The sequence below is a fragment of the Oculina patagonica genome, chromosome 9, assembly GCF_052425735.1.
Source record: "Oculina patagonica isolate OP01 chromosome 9, crgOcupat, whole genome shotgun sequence".
Classification (NCBI taxonomy): Eukaryota; Metazoa; Cnidaria; class Anthozoa; order Scleractinia; family Oculinidae; genus Oculina; species Oculina patagonica.
Window position 1 is genome coordinate 3267775 of NC_135766.1, and position 22345 is coordinate 3290119.

The 22345-nt window shown below is 38.3% G+C and overlaps 1 protein-coding gene and 1 pseudogene across 1 annotated transcript; both read left to right on the forward strand.

Moving 5' to 3' along the window:
• The first annotated feature begins 137 nt into the window (after nucleotides 1-137).
• On the forward strand, nucleotides 138-1014 carry LOC144664886 (uncharacterized; annotated as a pseudogene).
• Nucleotides 1015-15984: 14970 nt separating this feature from the next.
• On the forward strand, nucleotides 15985-18000 carry LOC144665347 (scavenger receptor cysteine-rich domain-containing protein DMBT1-like). The gene is made up of 2 exons (XM_078526586.1): nucleotides 15985-16323; nucleotides 17215-18000. The coding sequence occupies exons 1-2, from the start codon at nucleotides 16080-16082 to the stop codon at nucleotides 17838-17840; spliced, it is 870 nt and encodes a 289-aa protein (XP_078382712.1). The 5' UTR covers nucleotides 15985-16079; the 3' UTR covers nucleotides 17841-18000.
• The last annotated feature ends 4345 nt before the right edge of the window (nucleotides 18001-22345 follow it).

The window sequence follows — 22345 nt, forward strand, 5'->3', positions numbered from 1 at the left end:
AGTGTAATAGAAAATTAAGACCCCCGTATCTTTTGAAATAGTTATTAGGGATTATTGCGATCTGAATTATCCTGGTGTCATGGCGGACGGCTGCACATTTCAGTGGTCTGCCACCTTGTTCCCCGCAGCTATATTTAATGGAGAGTAAGGATAAAGGAAAAGAGGGACAAATAACATACTATTTCCCAGGTAAACGTGGTGAAAGAAGTAGCGACAGCAGCTCGCCTGGCTCTGAGAAACCGCCCGCGAAGTCCGTGAAGTTTACAGAAGACAACATGTTGGAGCAGGAGGACATCCGTAAAGTTCTGAACACCATTCAAGATAACACAAACAAACTTCTCGAAGAAAACAAGGCTTTACGTAACCAGTATTCTGAGCTCCAGAAGTCATTGGAATTTCATATAGCTAAAATAGAAACGATAACGACGGAAAACGAAGCACTAAAGAAAGAAATGAAATCTATGAAGAAGCGTTTAAATGAAGCCACCGAAGAACGTGACGAAATGTACGAAGATTTGGGGACTGCCATCAACCAACTGGATGATTTAGAGCAGTACACCCGCAAACACAACTTGGAAATTCATGGCATTCCAGAAACACCAGATGAAAACATCGTAGAGCGAGTTACTGCACTTGGAAATGTGCTCAACGTTACGATCCGCACCGACGATTATAGACATATGTCACAGGCTTCAAACAAGCAAGAATCCCAGTAAACCCAAGCCAATTATTGTCAGGTTCAAATCTTATAGAGCAAAGAAAGAACTATATGGAGCTCGTAAGCAGTTAAAAGGTCAGAATCTGAACCAAGTGTTTAATGGAGGTGGCATTGTTTACATCAACGAAAATCTAACAAGAATGCGACGCGAGCTGTTTGCCAAAGTGTGGAAACGAAAGAAGTCGGAGCATTGGCACAGCGCCTGGACGACAGACGGTAAAATCTTTGTTAAAATAGAGGCAACTGACTATCCTATTAGAATTTATAATAACGAAGACTTGGATAGGATTTACTGATCGATGTTAATTTTTCACACTTCGCATTTACTCATTTATCTGTTCTGACCGCTTCAATCGTTACATTTTCCTTTATGCTATGAAATTAATTTTGAGTATTGTCACTCTGTAGTTTTATAATGCGGGGAATCGTAGAGGGGATCCTTTCCGATCGATGAATTTATTTTATTTACAAAGGCTATCTCCTCTATACATGAAGTCGTTCAACGGCTTGATTAGATTTTTGTTTAGTGTTTCGTGGTATTTCTTTCTTTTTTTGGTGGCACCACATCTGGGGACATCTTTTTTTGGCTGGGGCTCTGGTGCAGGTGTTGAGCCTTAATTACATTTGCAATGGGTTTAAAATGTGTTTCCCTTAATATCAGAGGCATAAATAAGTCGATCAAACGCAGAAATTTATTTAGGTGGCTTCATAATGGAATTTTTCTGCAGGAAACCTACAGTGACAAAACAATCGAAAACGTTTGGCGTGCAGAATGGGGTGGTGACATTTGCTTTTCCCATGGCTCTAAACATAGCAGAGGCGTGATGATTCTTTTTCGACCAACCTTAAAAGCAGAGAATATTTGCATTACTAATGATAAGAACGGAAGAATGCTTATTGTTCGCTTCACACTCCAAGACGAAGAATTTTGTTTAGCCAATGTCTACGCTCCCAATGACCAAAATCAACAATTAAATTTTTTTAACGAATTAACGAGCAAGCTACGTCCTCATGTGAATGTAAATCTTATAATGGGAGGCGATTTTAATTGTCCACTCCAAAATATTGATAAAATAGGTGGAAAAGATATCAGCGGTAAGAAAAACGTTATCCACAGCATAAAGGAAATGAGCGGCAACTTAAATCTCGATGATATATGGAGATTTCATCATCCAAATGATAAGCGCTTTACCTGGCAGAATAGTTCAGGAAAAATAAGATGTCGATTAGACTATTGGCTTATTTCAAAACATTTAGTTCCACGTGCTAGTATGACGGATGTGCTATCATATTACGACTCAGACCATTCCCCAATTTATGCTGAAATCGCGTATAAAAATAAGCAAAAAAAGCTGGCCCTGGGTTTTGGAAATTTAACAACTCTCTTCTTGACAATGAAGAATTTATAACAAACCTAAAATTCTTTTTCCTTCATGCCAAGAAAAAGCATAGTGGAACAAGTGACAAAAGACTCTATTGGGAGATGATTAAAATGGAGATTAGAGACTTTTGTATCCGTTTCTCTAAACGTCTTGCTAAAGGAAAAAAAAAATCAAAAGAAATAAATTTACTCTGCAAGTTAAAACAATTAAATATACGTTTTGATCAAAATCCGCTAGCAGCTAATTTTGCAACAGACAGTGAACGTGTCAAGCTTGAACTTCGAAGAATCGCTGAACATAAAACAAAAGGTGCGATTATAAGAATCAGAGCTCGGTGGTACGAACATGGCGAAAGAAACACGAAATATTTCATGAATCTAGAGAAGCGCTCGCATGAAAGGAAGCATATTGTTAAATTGAAAACCGATCAAAACGAGTATGTTGAGGAACCGAATAGGATCTTGTGTGAGATGGAAACTTTTTATAAAGCTTTATATGCCTCACAAATAACAGATAACACATTTGATGCTTCAGCCCCGTCATTCTTAAATCTTGACAATGTACAGAGACTTGATAGCGAGCAGCAAAAATCCTGCGAGGGCCTTATCACTGAAGAAGAATGCTTAGCCGCTCTTAAAACGTTTGAGAAAAACAAAACCCCAGGTTCAGATCATGGACTGACTACAGAATTTTACTTATCAATCAATCAATCAATCAATCAAACTTTATTTATAGAGGGTTACACGTAATAGTTTTACAACTAATAAATTTGTGGCCCTCTCTAATGTACTAAAAAAAATTAAGAATCTACTATAAACAATAATCTAATTTAAAATTTAGTTAAAACCTAATTTAAAATCGAAATGTAAGTTAAAAATTTAAAAACTAATCTACAGTATTGATCCAAAGGTAATTATTACTAAATAACACAATCTAAAAGTTATTATCTAAAAAAGGAGTTAAAATATTGTTCTTGAGCTGACTTAATTTAAAATATTTATACAAAGCATTCCTAAGGATATTTACAGATGAAGAGGTGGGATTCCGTGGTAACTCCTTTAATAGACTGTTTAAATGAAGCCTATCATAGAGGTGAAATGTCGATCTCGCAAAGGAGAGGTGTGATTTCTCTCTTGCCTAAAAAGAATAAAGACACCCTCCTTCTCAAAAATTGGCGGCCAATCACGTTGTTGAATATTGACTTCAAAATAGCAACGAAATGTATTGCAAAACGATTAGAGAAAGTCTTACCAACGTTGATAAGAAATGATCAAACAGGGTACGTTAAAAACCGCTTTATAGGAGAAAATATTCGTCTAATATCTGATGTAATTGAGTTTTATGAGAAAAAACAACTACCTGGCATGTTACTTTTCATAGATTTTGAAAAAGCATTTGATTCCCTAGAGTGGAAGTACCTGTTTAAAGTCCTTGAATTAATGAACTTTGGGCCAATTTTCCAAAAATGGATCCACACCTTCTATTCCAATATCACCAGCTGTGTGATAAATAACGGATTTGCGTCCGATTTCTTCCAGCTTCAAAGAGGAGTCCGACAAGGATGCCCCTTATCGGGGCTCTTATTTGTCCTGGCAATTGAGGTACTTGGCCAAGCGATTAGGAATAATGAAAATATCAGTGGTTTGAAAATAAACGACACCGAATTAAAATTAAGTATGTACGTGGATGATATCACAGCCTTTATAAAAGATGATCGCTCAGCTAATCACTTGTTTAATCTTTTAAATGATTTTGGAGGCTGTTCAGGTTTAAAAATAAATACTTCTAAAACGGAGGGAATGTGGCTGGGCACTCTTAAGTGACACTCCGCGTCTAAGGATCGACCGCTCAATTTGGATGAAAAGCTCGATTTCCTTCAAAATTTCTCCACTAAACAAGGTTGATATAAGATGAAAGAAAACACATTTCTTTGGTTCCCGTTCTCGATAATACTTGAGATTTTGAGGCTAAAGTTATCGATGCTCGAAACCCACAAAACGGGCCTTTCAGCAAGTCGAAATTAGCCCAATTTTAAATGCTTGCAGCCAAGCGTATATTTAACGGACGAATACAAAAATAACACCAGTAATAGATGTACCATAGTACTTGATACAAGTGGTAAAACCAAACCAAATCATTTCAAATTTTTAAAATGATAGTCATTTAGACAAGGCAATGTCCACGCCATTTGCAAGTAACGGGCGAAGTGCCGTAGCAAAAATCAAAATTTCTCAAAATTCTGACTTACTCCGAGAAAGTCTTCTATTTTTCTGAAAGGTATAAAGATAGTTCTTAAAAACCATGAAATAATATTTAGTGGCATCCGAGAATTTGAAGAGATATAGACGGAGTAAAGTTCTAGAAATCTGGCAAACAGTCGAAATCAAATATCACTAGCACAATTCCAAATTTTGTCAATTTCGACTTCGGTTGACTTATCCACAAACATAAATTATCTGTTATCATAAAGAGAAGAATATTTTAAGTCTTACCTTCAAATTCCCACCGCTTTTCTTTTACGGAATCATTTCTATGGCATTTCTTTTGAGATTTTTTCCACTGTTTCGGCAACGCTGCACTTGTTATTTCCGGAAGAGTTCGAACTACTATTGCTTGGATTGTTGCCATACTCCGCATAAATACTGAATGTTTCCGAAGTGGTCCGTGGAACGAGTGAAGGTAATCGTCTCAACATTTTGCTGGTTGACGAATACAATAGCAGCATTAAAAGGAAGGAAGAAAATCGAGCAAGTTTGTTTTGAAAACCCAGCCGCCATGTTGGTTTCAGAGAACTACCGCTGACCGCATCAACAAATTGTGCTGAGCAAATCAATGGAAAAAAAAGTGGATAAATAGGATAATCGATGAAGTAATCGATAAAAAAATGCTTCTGCAGTGTGGGCGAAATAGAGGTAAAGATATTTTTTTTTTTTTAAAAAAATAAAATCCTTTAGCGAGTGTCTCCAGGACGCGTACCAGACGAGAGGACGGCTGATATTTCTAACTATTGTCACTTGAGAATGTGACTGAGATAAACCTTATTTGCGCCATTGGTGGCTTTTTTGTTCTCAAAGGGAGTATGGGAAAGCAGGTAGATGAAACCCGATATACACATTAATTTAGGTATACCGTAATGATTCGATTTAGCTCATCCTTCCAACAACCGCCCCCTTCTGAATGTGTTTGTGTCATATGATAAGCGCCCCTATTCTAATATCATTAAAGCGCCTTCAGAGTACGTATCAAACGTAGTTCAGTCTTCCTTTAATAGATGACATAAGTAATAGTGCATTAAAAAAAACAATTTGTTTCTGAACAGTGCAGTTTCTGTTATCGTTAGTTATCTTAATATTTATTTAAGTATTTTTTAAACTCTCGGTTGTTTCTTAAAAAAAAAAAAAAAAAAAAAAAAAAACCAGAATAAGCGCCCTGTCCCAAACTATCACCCTGTCTCGTTTAAGCGCCCTCCCTTGAGTTGTCAAAAGTAAGCGCCAGATCATTAACGTAGTTCTATTTTTTTTTCCCCGGTGGAAGGATCCTGTTTAAAAGGGGCAGGGATGCTTGTCGGAAATTTTAAAAAGAGCCCCTAAAAGAAAATAACTTGCGTGTGGCTCAAGCTTTTCTTGACCAATGAAAGTCACCAAAAAACTAAGAATATAATTTATATTTGTAAATTTCTTTCAGTGCAGCCGGAAAAGAGACCATTGTGGCTAATAAATGTTTGGAGTATAGCCTGAAACTCCCCGAGCGAGACCAAAAATCCGAAATTTGCATCCTTAAACGAGACGAGGATCATCCCTGTCGCTTTTTATGCAAGTCCCCCTGAAATGAACGCTCCCTAATCGGCTTACGTAGACAAACACAACAGAGTTTAAAAAAAAAAATAGAGTGGCTTATGCCATTAGCCTACGAAAATGACGTTCACTCTAATGAAATGTTACACGGATTTACACTCACAATGCGCATGTCTGATATCATTTCAAGTGAGGTCTTATTCAAAACACGAACACTGCTGAACAAATGCAGCTAAATGATCCACCAAATCCTTCTTCCTGTCCTTTGATTTAAATGGAATATCAAAGGCCTTTAGAATAGTTTTCAACACCTGCACATTAAACTTTGAAAGTTTGCTGCACTTGTGGTATTCGCAAAGATCGTACACGTCGTAGCAAATGGGATGGCGAAGACCAATCTCTTCAATAATGCTGTTAATCACTTGTTGCCTGTTGTTTTCTTCCTCTTCAGCAAGAATGTCCTCAAGTTCTGTCTGGTCATCTGCGTCATTTGGTTGTTGTCCTTTCCTTCTCGCGGATGCTAGACGGGAAAAATAGCCCTTAATCTGAGTTTTTGTAAGCCACTCCTCTCTAGAAAAGCGTCGGTTGTTCTCTTCATCTCGGGCGTTTCTCATGTCTGCTGAAACTTGATTGGGGTCCTAACCTTTGGAGAAAAACGGTTCGCAGCACGTGGTTTTGAAAGAGCCCATCCTTGGCTCAAATCTGAAGGCGGCGCATCTATTGTCGTCTTCTCTGGGTTGCTACTTCTACTACTGGTTGAACCGTCTGAATGCACTGGATCAACAGTGGAAAAACGCTCGGCCCAGTCTTTCCGTATGCGGTCGTAGCAGCTTTCCGTCATGGGCTTATTTCCGTGACTTCCGATTTCAGCATGAATTTCAAGTTCACGGAAGCTCTTAAAAAGTTTTTCGCACCCAGGTTCTGAACATTCAAACAGCTGACCTTCCTCGGTCGATTCTTCAGTGTCAATCCTCTCCGGATTTTTGATGTTGAGTTGTCGTGCTTCCTTCAGAGTAAAAAAGTCGCCACTCTCCTGAACAATAGGACATGTTTTGCCTTGCTGTTCTGTAATAACGTCATCGAAAGAAATCAGTTTTCCAGGACCTATTCCATAGGCTCTCCAAACGCGTAGGCCTTTGTCATCGTATGTGAAGTTATGGAGCTTACTTAAGCCATCAATTTTGTTGACGTTAAGAGTGTTCTTTTTCTCGTCGATTGCACATACCGAGGCCGTCACTCCCCGGACTGGACGCTCTAATAGTGCAGTGCGCATGTCTACAGCACAGTTAATATCATGGCCTTCATCGCAGTAGCAACGAATTGAGCTCTTCATGGGGCACAAAATTCGGTCGCATACATCCTTGCCATAGGCAGGCTCGGAGAAGTCGTAACTTTTCACTTGAACGCCTAATCTTTGTCCGACATCTTTCAAAGAAGCAACGAGGGCATTGTTATGATAGCATCCAGCCTCATCCGAGCGAAGAAATACGCTGTTAATGGAGGGCCTGGATGCTAAGACATTTTCCAGAAGATTTTCAAAAATAGAGCAGACAGCGAACCAATCTTGCTGACAGCAATCAAACAGGTGGGCGTATGTTTGGGCTACGTTGTCGGAAGCTTCTTCTTTAAAAATAACGGTCGACACGTGCCAACTGATACCTCGTTTAGCATACCAGTCTGTCTGCTTCTCTCTGTACTTCATCTGCAAAAATTTCATCGCCCAGTCCATCACTACCAAGACAGTGCTTTCGTTAAGATTTCTTATGACGTCGTGCTTTGCCTTGTCTTGATTCACCGATCGCAAAACATGGGCTTTCCACTGAAAAATGTCCGTTCTGGCGTGTTCAAAGTCGTACAGCAAGTCCTCCTCATATTCTTTGCTGTACAGAGAAGCAGATGATTCGCAAATCTGTCGCTTCAGTTAACATCGTTCATAACATCGTTAAGGTCTTCACACATGTCGCATCTCAAGTTATGTTCATGATCGCATTCCTCTGTGAAATCTTTCTCTACAGGATCGCTTAAGGCAAATTTTCGGCAGTGGTCTTTACATGGGGAACTCTCCTCGCTGCAGTGGACTCGGTAATCTGTCTTAAGATATCGTTTTCCCTCTTGCAGTCTTCGTTTTGCAGATACGCACCACTCCCTGTCAATCCCTTTTTCTTTGAGATCGTCAACAATTCTCTCCATTGTTTGGAATCCTGCAGCACCATCGGCAGCGATATTATCTAATCCCTGAAGCGACCTAAATTGGTGAAAAATTGTATTAGTCATATAAGTAACGAGCCCGAGCTCAGGATTTTTTCGAGCACCAAATGTCGGCCAGGGAAGTCGCTTTTATAGAATATATCCCACTTTAGTCATGTGATTGTTCATTTTGTTTTTGTTTTGTTTTTCATGTGAAAAAAGGAAAAAAAAAAGAGAAAGGGAAAGAACAGGTGCAAAGTCATACTTACAAAAAACAAGCCACTGTAAAAAGGTGTAATGATGATCAATGTATTATATTGTTTAAACTGGAATATGTCGCAAGTACATACAAGTATATCAAAGGCTAAAAGCTTATGATACGCTTCTGGATATATACATTAAAAAGTGTCGTTCTCACCTTCGTTGGGAAGCCTGTCTCACATCTAAAATTTTGAATAAAGTTGACCGACTCAAAGGGTTGAAGTTCTCCTCTTCGCAGAAACTCTGGTATTGCTTGACCATGGTAGATCGTGTGACGGTCCGAATTACATTCGGCATGGGGATCTTCTCTCCGCTGTCAAGTTTTAGTACTCGGCTACCATAGGCCACATCTTGATAGAAATATGGTCGATTGGCAAACTCGAGGAAATGATCTACCTTGGCCATATCAAGTCGCACACGATGCTTCATCTCCTTTTCTAGTATGGTTCCAGGACCATGCAGTTTCGCGTGACTTCTTGCTCGCTTCACTTGATAACGGGTGATCTTTTCGTACGGCTCGTGAAGTTTCATCAATACGGGGATTGGATACTTAAATGCGTCAAGACTAAGAATCTGAGTTCTGAGGCCCGAGGTCTTAGCATTTCTATAGGCTGTCATCAGCGCTTCCATTTCTGGAGAAGGCTCAATTCCATGCTGGGAGGTGAGAGCGTTGTACAACTCATCTCCACTTTCTGGTGCAATCATATTGCACACGAGGAGACAATCTTCTCTGGCTTTGTCAACACACTGCGATTTTGTTTCTTGGCTGGCATTTTCCCACGGAACGTCTAGCTGAAACGTTAGCGGATTGTGGTGTGCATTTGCCCTCTCGGCCACAAGATTCATTGTAGTGTTGTACGTAGACAAAAGGCTATCCTCACTAAGGCTTACCTCAAATATGGAAACTAAAAATTGAATGAAGAGTTGAATTTTTTGTTAGAAAAACATGTGAATCGAAACCACTTTTTTTCTCTTTATCCCACCTGTTAGCAAGTGAAGAATGAATAAAATAAATAAAGAAGGTTTCTGAAAGGGTAAAATGGGAACTTGCGTTTGCCTATATTTTCACTAGGAAAATGGAATTTGGGTCAATGGGACTGGGAATCACAAGTTAATAATGAAAGGGTATTTGGGCGAAAAGAAAGTTCGAAAGTCGGTTTATTTCTAGCTCGTACAATCTAAGATGTAGAATGTGGAGACGTTTCCATTACGAGAGTAGGAGCACAAATAATACGAAGAAGCGCTAATTATTTGGCAATATCACGCGGAAACCGCCTGACACTTGGCCGACGACGGCGTAGGCCGAGTGGGCTAAAAACGGACGCTTTCCCGCATTATTTAGCGGGATAATTGTTTTATTATTCAACAAATTGTACACAAAACACATTTGAAGTTAAAAAAACTATGGTAATGCAGCACTTTGCAAAACTTGGTACAGATCCTAGTAACCTACGTACATTGTTAGTAACCTACGTTTATCGCAGGACATGTGCTATATACGGATAACTAATGAGAATGACTTTTTGTTCATAAGACGTGTGAGTTTGTTAAAAGATAAATGTAGATAGTGGGCGTTTATTGGAATAAAATAGGGGAAGCTAATCATTACGGAAAAGTTGTGTTTGTTATTAAGGCAGCATAATCACCTTCTGGGTTCCAATCGACATCCGTTTCGTTAAATGTCTTTAGAGGTGTTGCTACTTCCTTATATGGCGTAGAAGATATAACATGTTTGATAGCCAACTTAACCTCTTGTTTGGCATACCTGTAAAACAATTCCTATCATAAGTAAGAATGCAGAAATTCATTTTTTTTTTTTACACTTGCAACTGTGAAAACGGGTGTACTGTGGAGCTTTGGTAAATAAATTATTACCTGTCGGAACCTTCACTAATGGGAGACTCGTCTTCGGAAAAACTTTGCAGCCATGTGGCCTTCTCGAGCTTCTCCTTGTGTTTTTTTCGGCATGATGTACAAATTGCTAATTAAAGAGAAATAATATAATTAAATTACCTAAATAAACAAGAACTCCTTGAAACACAAAAACATTGCCGATGATGGTTTACACAATAATGCAATTTGAAATTTTTATAAATATGTGTCTAAAAAGGCAGTTAATTTCAATGGTACTTACGGGATCCCACTTGTATCTTCTCGCCAAATAAAGTAAGAACCTCTTTGGCCGTTTTGAAATTGATCACATTTCCGTCTTCAACTTTCTTCAGCTTTCCAGAATGTTCGGGGTATTGACAGGTTCTGGGGGACTGCCAGTATCTGCCAAGATTGTTTCTGTGTTTTGGGCACACAGTCATGTCTTTCACCTTACTAACCCCGAGGTCAAATAGGCCAGCCCGAGCGAGAATAAGGGTTACCTCCGTCATATTCTCGCGTGACAAGTGACAATTTCGAAGGTGATTACTAATGTCATGGAGACATTCGCGGAGAGAAACGACATCTTCTTCGCCTCTGTTCGGCCCACACTGTTCGTTTAGAATAACAGCAAATGAGCAATTTACCTCTTTGGACATTGTCTTCCTATCAAAATAGCTTTGGAACCATTTTGACATCGATTATCTATTGATTTGCTCAGCACAATCTGTTTATGCGGTCAGCGGCAGTACTTCGAAACCAACATGGCAGCCGGTTTTTCAAAGCAAACTTGACCAAACTTGCTCGATTTTCTTCCCTCCTTTTGATGCTGCTATTGTATTCGTCAACCAGCAAAATGTTGAGACGATTACCTTCACTCGTTCCACGGACCACTTCGGAAACATTTAGTATTTATGCGGAGTATGGCAGCAATCCAAGCAAGAGTAGTTCGAACTCTTCCGGAAGTAACAAGTGCAGCGAGGCCGAAACAGTGGAAATAATCTCAAAAGAAATGCCATAGAAATGATTCCGTAAAAGAAAAGCGGTGGGAATTTGAAGGTAAGACTTAAAATATTCTTCTCTTTATGATAACAGGTAATTTATGTTTGTGGATAAGTCAACCGAAGTCGAAATTGACAAAATTTGGAATTGTGCTAGTGATATTTGATTTCGACTGTTTGCCAGATTTCTAGAACTTTACTCCGTCTATATCTCCTCAAATTCTCGGGTGCCACTAAATATTATTTCATGGTTTTTAAAAACTATATTTATACCTTTCAGAAAAATAGAAGACTTTCTCGGAGTAAGTCAGAATTTTGAGAAATTTTGATTTTTGCTACGACACTTCGCCCGTTACTTGCAAATGGCGTGGACATTGCCTTGTCTAAATGACTATCATTTTAAAAATTTGAAATGATTTGGTTTGGTTTTACCACTTGTATCAAGTACTATGGTACATCTATTACTGGTGTTATTTTTGTATTCGTCCGTTAAATATACGCTTGGCGGCAAGCATTTAAAATTGGGCTAATTTCGACTTGCTGAAAGGCCCGTTTTGTGGGTTTCGAGTATCGATAACTTTAGCCTCAAAATCTCAAGTATTATCGAGAACGGGAACCAAAGAAATGTGTTTCCTTTCACCTTATATCAACCTTGTTTAGTGGAGAAATTTTGAAGGAAATCGAGCTTTTCATCCAAATTGAGCGGTCGATCCTTAGACGGACTGTCACTTAAATGCAACTTGGGTCAACGTTCTAAATTTAATATTTCGTGGCCTGAAAAATATGTAATCGCGCTAGGTGTGGCCTTCGCATATGATCAGTCTGTTAGTTACAAAATTAATTTCGAGGAAAAACTTGTTGCGCTAAAGAAAATTTTAAACCAATTGACGACCAGAGGCTTAACTTTAATGGGAAGAATTTGTATCATCAAAACCTTCGCTATCTCCAAGCTTGTTTATAATACCTCCGTTCTCACAACACCACCAATTTTTTTTAGTGAAGTTAATGATATTTGTTTCAAGTTCATATGGAACTTTAAGCCCGATAAGGTCAAACGTAACACGCTTATTGGTCCTATAGAGAAAGGGGGCCTTAACATGGTAGATTTCAACATGATGAACAAATCTTTAAAGGGAGCATGGGTTAAACGTTTATATGAAGCTGGTGATAACAAATGGTGCTCCCTCTTCTCATCTGCTACATCCCAATATGGTGGTTCGTTTCTTTTGGAATGTAATTTTAATGTATCTGATCTTAATTTCGTCTCGTATGTACCGTCCTTTTACAAGGAAGTATTGAATGTCTGGCAGGAGCTACATTCTAAAGACCCTTCTTCTGCTAAGGAATATGAAAACGAAATTATTTGGAATAACCGCTATATTAAAATAGATGGTAAATCAGTCTTCTATCCATCTTGGCATAGAAAAGGAGTTATTAAAATCTGTCATCTGCTAAATGAGAACAGAACGTTTTTATCCTGGTCTGAGTTTCAACATAGATATGGTATGACGGTAAACTTCTTAACGTATTACGGCCTCCTCACCGCGATCCCTGAAGAATGGGAAAAAATCAATTTTAAATTCCGAACGAATGCTTGCCGATGTTGACAGTAATGAGCTTCCTCTTGCGAATGTCACCGCCAAATCTACTCGCGATCTGCTTGTTATGAAAGTGTTTAAAGCCCCAAACATAGAAACTAAGCTTATAGAAAAACGTCTTCCTGCTAAAGCCATTTATGAATTGCCATTCAAAGTTACAATAGAAAATAAACTCAGATGTTTCCAATACATGGTCATACATAACATTTTACCCACTAATAACAGACTTTACAAAATGAAATTGAAAAGTTCTCCCAGTTGTGATCGTTGTAGCTCTTCATACGAAACTTTACCTCATTTGCTGTATGAGTGTCCGACGGTACAATTATTCTGGAAAAAAGTTATTGCATGGTGGAATGAAAAACGTTCAGAAAATATCACCTTAATCGACACAGATATTTTTTACGGCTATAAACCAGATTTAAGTAATTTTTATGCCCTGAATCATTTCCTCATCATCGCCAAGTATCACATTTTTCTGTCCTGGTTGAATTCAGCATATCCGAATCTAGATATCTTCCTTCTCTTACTCAATCAAAAGATTCTCTATGAACGCACAATCGCTGATAAAAATAATAGTTTGACGAAATTCATAGCAAAATGGACAACACTTTGTGCCTGAGTTCCCCCAAGTTACCCCGCCCCCTGCCCAGAGGTTGTGCCGCAATCTATTTATTTATTTATTTTTTTATTTATTTTTCGTTTCATAGTAAAATAAAATACATACAGTTAGTATTAGAGTTAGTAGTAAAAATTGAACTTTGTAAATAGATTGTAACTTTAAAATGTAATAGTAATATAATGTAATATTTTTTGTAAGAGCGCTATTTGTTATAGTAGGTATTGTAAGGCGTGTTATTGCGATATTGTTATTTAAAAAGAAAATAAATAATGTAATAAGTAATGTCTTGTAATTAGCATCGTAGGTAGTGTATGTATTTGTTAAGTAAGTAGTGTTCTTTGTGTGTCAATAAATAAATTAAAAAAAAAAAAAATAGGGATTATTGCCCACGTGGGGGATTCCACATCGTCACTTTTAAGCAAGCGCGGAATCCACGCCAGACGGAGGGACTTGAACATAGTTTCAACGTTCGTTACCCTTAGCCCACCATTAGGGAAGTATTGATATAGAACCTGTCTCTTGATTTTGTCTGGTTTGTGTTTCCACAAAAATTGAAAAATAAGCGACTGGATTGCAGAGATGTATTTGCTGGGGATGTCCAACATGGACGCAAAATAGACAGTCTGGGATAGCCCCAACGTCTTTGCTATCAAGCTCCTTCCAAAAATAGTCAGATGTCGCGAGCGCTAACCAGCTAGCTTCGTTTTTAGATTATCGATCTTCCTAGAGACATTTTTGTGCTCGTTTTTAAGACAATCATAGGAGATAAAAGTACCTAATACCTTAATCGGTTCATCGGTCCATGCGAGACCAAGAGGCTTACCACGGTAGGATCTCCAAGGCCCCAACCACGTGGCTTTTGTTTTTGACCTATTTAAGCGAAGTCCTGAGATGACTCCAAAATCATCCAGAGCGGCCAGTGCATTCTCCACAGAAGTAACGTTCTTACAGATGAATGAAGTGTCATCAGCAAACTGGCTCAGTTTAATTTCTTTATTGAAAAGCTGAACCCCTTGAACAGTTTTATCGTAAGGCTTGTTCTATAACAGGCCACTCAACTGTGTCAAACGCTTTCTTAAAGTCCAGCTGCAACAAGATGTCGGGAACATTTTGCTTTTCTGTTTGCTCAAGTACGTCATTTATTAATCTAATATTTTGGCCAATAAATCTATCTTTCATAAAGCCGGACCGGTCCGAATGTATTAACTGAGGGAGTACATTTTTTATTCTTGACGCTATTGCTTTAGAAGCAATTTTATAATCCACGTTCAATAAGATAATTGGACGCCAGTTGGATAACTCAAGGAGGTCCGAGTCATCTTTTGGGATCAACGTGATTACTCCTCTTTTCTGGGATATAGACATTTCCCCCTGAAAGTAGGCGGCATTGAGGCTCTCAAGTAGATCTGGTGCAAGAACATCGAATAATTAATCGTAAAATTCGATAGTGAAACTGTTTTCCCCAGGTGACTTCCCATTAGTGAAGGTCTCTTAAACCCGACGGCATTCCTCGAGAGTCAACTCACCTTCTAGGGCATTCTTATCTTCTTCGAATAATTGCGGCAAATCGATATTTTCAATGAAGTTGTCAAACAGCCCCTGCGAACCAGCATATTCCGAAGAGTACAAATTTTCGTAAAATTCCTCTATGCGCTTTAGTATTTCACTATCATTGACAACAGTTTGGCTGTCAGATACTTTAAGTTCAACTATAGTTTTCGGTATAATGATAAAATAGTTATCATGCCCAAAACAACCATTTCTTGCGGGTCACTCAGCTGGTATACGGCCCAGTTGGTTAAGTATCAGCCGATATTCTGCGCGATTACTCATCAGAGGTAATGCCCTGTTGGATACCGTCTGAACGGAAAGTACTGCATAGTTGAGTCTTGTAGTCTTGCTTATTGCTTACTTTTCATGATTTTGTACATTTGCTGGATATGTACGACTATGAGATCATTTATTAGAGAGAAACCCCATACAGCTTGTTGGCGGAGTTTAATTATCATAATGAGTTCGGTGCTCCTGACTTCAGGCGAGTACGCTTTAAAAGAAAATTCAAGTCTACAGTAGGAAATAATTGCATGCTGGCGAGAGAACCGTCATAGTGTAACCATAATTAAATCCCATGTCTCGTGCATACACATAACATTTCATTTAACTTACTTAACGAATCCGGATAGCTTTAAAAAGATTTACACCATCGCGCTCTTTGGTCTGCCTTTCGAACGACGAAATAAATTCGACATAAATGAGTTGTCTTTGGGTTGTTAGGGTGGTGTTGTGGTAAATTACAATAATTATTGTTTTTCCATAAGAACAACAAAAATCTTGCAATCAATAGCTGTTTTTCTACTCTTTGTGGAAAGTCGAATAAGAAAGCTTCATTTCGTTCTCATCCTAAAAAAGTAACGCCCGCTGTCACCCAATCTTTCGGCGGAAGACTTGGAAAACACGATGAGCGGAGCGAACCAATTAAAAAAGGTGAAAAAATAATACCTAGAGTAAAAATTTGCTTATTTGTGTTATGTCTTCAAATTTAGACATGGATGTAAAAGTGAAGAGCTCATGTGCAAATTTACTGGTGGTTAATGACAACACAAGTGGCATTATAAGGTCAAGTCAGCGCTGGTATTACAGTAACAACATGAATTGCCAGTGGAATTTGACATCAAATGTAAAGTTGGAACTTGTTTTTCTACATTTTAAAACCGATTATTCTGCTGATTATGTTAAAGTGTATGATGGTAACTCGCCAACCTCTCCTCTGATTGGCACATTCAGTGGGTCCTCTCTCCCCGCACCTATCATGAGCTCTTCTAACAAACTTTTTGTAACGTTTACATCTGATGGCGCTGGAAGGAACGAGGGATTTACAGCAACATACCGAGGTAGGAAGAGCTTTATTTCATAAACATTGTTTACAAATAATACTGAAATGGATATCTATAATTATATCATTAAGGGCCTGGACGACAAAGTTTGTTGGGCTCTACCAAAAATTTCGACACATTTTGTCTCTACCAAATTTTGAATTTAGCAATCGTGGACGCTTTTTAAAACACCAAATGATTGGATAACCACAACGTGTCAATCACATTAAAACTGCACCTTCGATAGCTAACCGTTCGCTGAAAAGAGTGTTACTTTCCGATCAATAAGAGCCGTATTTTTCGCTTTAAGTACAATTCAATAGTCTTGACTCGCCGCGCTTTCATTTTTATTAGCAGCGGTACTTGTACTCGGGCGGTTTGGAAATTGTGCCAAGCCAGAAGTACCTGCATACCGGAGGTGTAATGGAAATAAGATCTGCGAGCCATATATATAAAGTATGGAGTCGATGGTTATTATAATCTTTACCGTCTTCCATGTTCACAGCTCAGTTGTCAAGAAAAAAAGAAATATTTTGTCGGACATTTGCCTTGAAAGCGAGATCAAATATACTTGTTTGACGTTTTGTTTTAGATTAATTGATGTTAATTTACAAATCTGTCAGTTTTGACGCGTGATAAAAAGTTGTCCTGCACCGAGGCAGGGAGACGGGGCCATTGAGGTTCGGTTAGGCTTGATGAACATTAGTAAATCTAAAAACCACCGGACGCACTTGTCTCACGGAACTAGTGACGGATTTTTCTCGCAAAAAAAAAAAATTGCCCAGTGCTTCCGGGCCCTCAGTATATATTAACAAAAAAACACTCGACTGGGAATATTGCTTCAGAAAGCCTTAAGACGTCCCAAGACACATTTCCTACACTTATACATTTATTTTTCTTGATTTTTAGCCATTACAAGTGGTGCCGTTCGTCTTAATGGTAGCACACCGTCAACCGGACGAGTTGAAATATTTCACAATAAAAGGTGGGGCACCATTTGCGATCATGGCTGGGATATCACGGACGCCAGCGTCGTTTGCAGGCAACTTGGCTTCCCAAAAGCTACACAAGCTTATAGTGGAGCTACTCATGGCCTGGGACTCGGTCCGATATGGATGGATGACGTGGCATGCATAGGGGGTGAGTCAAACATCGATGATTGCAGTCACCGTGGATTGAGAAACCATAACTGCACTCATAGCCAAGACGTCAGTGTAAAGTGTTCTTCTGTTCGCTTGGCAAATGGTGGTGCTAACTATGGCCGCGTTGAGGTATGCGTGAATGGCAACTGGGGCACAGTGTGTGATGACTACTGGGATATCAATGATGCGAATGTGGTGTGTCGTCAGCTTGGCTTCTCCAGTGCATCCTCCGCTCCTATTGGTGCAGCATACGGTCAGGGGTCGGATCCAATCTGGATGTATGAAGTCAACTGTCAAGGAAGAGAGACTTCGCTGTTCGACTGTACACATAGTGACTGGGGACTACATGCCTGTGGCCACCACGAGGATGCAAGTGTTGTTTGCAACACTTAGCGGGCTGTTTATGATATCCTCAATGTTTGCGTGTTCATATTTTTTCAATGGTGGATAACTACAACGAACACCATTAAAATAATACTTAACTTTTAACATACAAAGCAACCATAGAGCTGAATGTAATTTTGTTTGTTTCTTTTTATGACGCGTCTGTATTTTGTTATCACCATGCACATAATAAAATAAGTTTTAGGAAAAACGGAAATAATTTGAAACTTTTAAACTTAATTGTTAAGATTTAATAGCGTAAGACTTGAAGCTTTTAATTATATTACGAAATTTGATAATCTTAAAAGTATATTCAAAGTTTTTTACGCATAGATCATTCGCTTAAAAAGATTGTTAGCTTTTTTTATGAATACCCGCTTTATATATTGTATTGAATCTACATCCATTTTGGCATTTTATGTACATCCGTTTAGTTATAACTGGTTTCACCTATGCGTTTTGTCTATAACGAAACTAGCGCATGGTATGCCCGATAATAAGAGGTGCAAGGTAAATTTTTATAAAACATTTTATTAATCACTTGTTAGGCCACTATTAAAAGGCGAAAATTCAAAATCACAGCCGGTTTGGTAAGTGAAATAGTGAGAACCCTACGAAATTGCTGCAGCGTTTTTTTAACTTGGAAGGGATAATGCAATTATAGAAGGGCTCTACTGCCATTCCTTTTTACCGGTATAAACATTATCTCACCTCAAGCAGTTTTTCGCGGTGGCGGAGGAACACCTCGGCGTTCCTTCCTCATCTCGAAACTCAAGAGCGGTAGATATTTCCGGTGAAGAAACTTTCACGGTTAACGCAAACTCCAATCATTTTTATTAGAGCAATTTTTAATTGAGTGTCGTAAAACCAAAACCAAAGTAATCACTCTAACCAATCACAAAGAACACAGACAATCCAGTGAACCAATCAAAACTCGAAGCAAATACATGTAGCCGCTGCGAAGCGCAGGAAAACGTGCGTAAACGAGTTACGATTGGTTTTGGTATGACTTCTGATTGGATTACAAAGTGACGCGAGAGATTTAAACCAATCGCTGAGCATAGTAATGCAAAACCAATGCAAACGTGAATTACTTTCGACACTCAAGTGAAAGCTGCTCTACCAGTAAACTTATTTCTAGGGAAATATTTTTTATTACTTTACTGTAATAGTTTTACTGAGCCGTCTGAAGCAGAGTCAGCCAATGTAAGAATATATTTTTCATAAAGCAAAACGTCAGTTATATACTGGCAAATCTGAAAATCTAAACAAAAGAAAATTAAATTTGTGATTTATGGTCATTTTTGCTCTTATGCAGTATCATCCCCTTGAGATATGTTTACTAAAGAGGGAAAAAGTTCATTTTTTGTTTATTTTTAATTCGTTCAGTGTGATTTCAATGAACAGGTATATAGTAGAATACTTAGTAACGTAACCTATTAAAATTATACATTGAAAATTAAAAATGTGAACACCTACGATGTTGTCATTTATAAACACGTGCGATGCCTTGTTTTAATTTAACATACATTTTATACAAAAGGAAAAAATGGACTGAGGGATTAAGGGATTCAGTTGAAAATTAGATATCAACCCCCTTATTTTCCTTGAATAATTTAGACATTCCCTCTCCCCTCCCTCTCTCGGTTGGTTTTAAATTTTGCCGCTGTGCCTTCCCATCCCTCATGCACATTCCAAAAATCCTAAGATTATAAACAATAACAACAATCAATGCATTGCTATTTACAAAGGTGACTTGACTGAGACGAGATGACTTGACTGAGGCGAAAACGGTTTACTTTTTTGTTGATTGGTTATTTAGCCCACGCACACGATACTAAACTGCATTTAGTGTGTTAACAGCAAAATTTATTATGCAAAAAAGTACGAAAAATATCCATCAATTCGACAATAAAAAAGGGTTTTTTTCGATTCAAAGGGAAAGTATGACAGGGATTCCAGTCTCTGTAACTTCGTTACAAAACACTACATTTCAATGTTAACAGAAACTTTAAATAATGGTCCAGGTTCGTTATAAATTACCAACTAGTGTACTAAAACTTTCGACGAGTGTCTCTGGCAATAGGTGGGAAGGGTGAAATGAATTACAACTTTACACTTTTTTCCTCGCAGTACGCTATAAACGATCATGATTTGTTCTATTTTTTGTTTGTTTTGTTTTTCAAGAATTAGGTCCATAACTTTCCCTTGTTGTCCTAGAAAATAATTAAATACACCACAATGTAATTACACCACAGTTTCGACGAAAGACAATCAAAATCCTCGCGATATTTACCCTTTAAGTGAAAGTGCTAACTATTAAACAGCGCATATTTAAAAACTAAAAGGAAGTCGACTTGGATGTAAAAATAAATGATATTATCATTCGATGCAATTTTTTTTCCTTTTCATTTTATTGCCGAGAGCCCACCTCGTGATCTGCAAATAACTGCCTACAAATAATGGTCTGCTCGTGCGCACTAGCGTCTGATAGTGATTTTGCTACAAATAATATTCTGCTCATGCGTAGTTGTGTCCACTTCCGAGAAAAAATGGCAGCTAGTTTTCCAGAGATGGAGAAGAGCGGTTGGAATTTTTCTGCTAGGCCCGAAAAACACAGCGAAACTACAAAGAAAACAATGGAATCCCCTCTTATTGTACTTTGTCAATTTCTGAAAGAAAGAGAATTGGATGAAGACCAGCTCGTATTATCGAAGGCGAAGTTACGCCTTCGTCTGTATGAAATAGGGCGATTTCCACGCAGTTCACGAAGGTACTTTGTGCGAAACAAATTCAGTGATCGAATGATAAAACGGTTCTCGCAAAATATCGTGATTTGTCAGTTCCTCGCAGATCAATTTTAACCTCGTCCAATAACTGTTAAATGCTGAAAACAAATTATTGAAAATAAAAGATAACAGAGCGATACATTTGTTAGGAATCATCTGGCCCAAAAAAATTAAATATTACTTGTAGTGTAATACGCGCAAACCAGTTTTGCTATAGCCCAAACGTCGTGCAAGTCCGTCGTGCACAGTTCTCCATAACGTCTCCGTTGTAAAGGTCAATACATAATATTTCCTCTTCATCTGTATGTTTGACAATGCATTGATTTTGTCAAGAAAATTGAGATCTTCGGCACATCAATGGCCTACATATTTTGGTGACCGCCATCCACAGAAGGAAATCGGGTAATATATCTAAGCAGTTTAAGTTCTCACAACAAATTATGGAAGATTAAACAAGATAAAGGAAGCGAAACAGGTATGAAGGAAACATACTAAAAATAGTACTCATTATGTACTTCAAACTTATCGAATCTACAGCTTCGTTAATTATGGGTTAGAGACTGTTGTGAGTGTTTTGTTGACAAATACACGCACGCGCTGGCCGCACAATGAACGAGAAATTTTCAATACTGCACGAGGCGTAGCCGAGTGCAGTATTGAAAATTTTGAGTTCATTGTGAGGCCAGCAAGTGCGTGTATTTGTCAACAAAACACGAACGAACAGACTCTAACCCTTTTAATATACAATCTGAGTACACTGCATCGAACTGCAAGCGATCATCGACTTAACGAACTTCAAACAACAAACTTAATGTTTAAAAATAAGAAGTGTAGTAGTACATAATTACACGGGATTACATCAATAATATAAAAATCACAAATTAGCCGTACAGAAATAAAACTGTAAAATGGTTCATAAAATCGTTCATCAGCTGTGGTCGTTCATAAATACAGTCAGCGCGAAGCTTGTTCAATGCAAGTCGATGGCTTTCAACAATCAAGCAACTACAAGCAAGTCAATCGCACACAAAAATGTATTTATTGAGCTGCAGTTTACCTTTGAACATGAAAGCGCTTCAAGTTGTTATCCTCTTCGATTTTGTTTGGTATTGGATCGTTGATAATTTGAGGAATATACTTTTCTTCCACTTCTACAAGCTTTGAAGCTGAAGACACCTTCAATAATGCACGATTTTCGTGCATTATTGTCAATACTGCACTGTCTGAGTTTGCTGACGACAGGTAAAGCAAAATCACGTGATCTATTTTAACCAATTGCGCGCGTGGATTTTGGACAGTGAACGAAGATTGTATATTAACATCATATAATATGCTTATCCATGCAAATTACTTTGATTAAATGAAGGGGCTGTGTCACAGCTGAGTGAAGTATATTTTATTTAGCTTTGGCCAAATACTCGCTATGAATTCTAATGTTTACAAAGGAACTATCCGTTTATGGATCTAAATGTTTCATAGCTTCATTGAAACCAAATTTGTCTCCCGGGCGTTGAAATTTAAAGTTACAAGCGATAAAACCAGATTAACTTTGAAAACTGGAAAGGTAGCTCCCAGGGTCCATGAAGGGGCCAGGGTGCTCCCCTATTAAACTGACGGAGGTGCTCGCCATACCTTTAACGGGGTTTAAAGTGTGGACCAGTACCGCCTACCCAAAATGACAGCTGCTAAGGTTTCCTCATTAACTACATACTATATACTTATGGC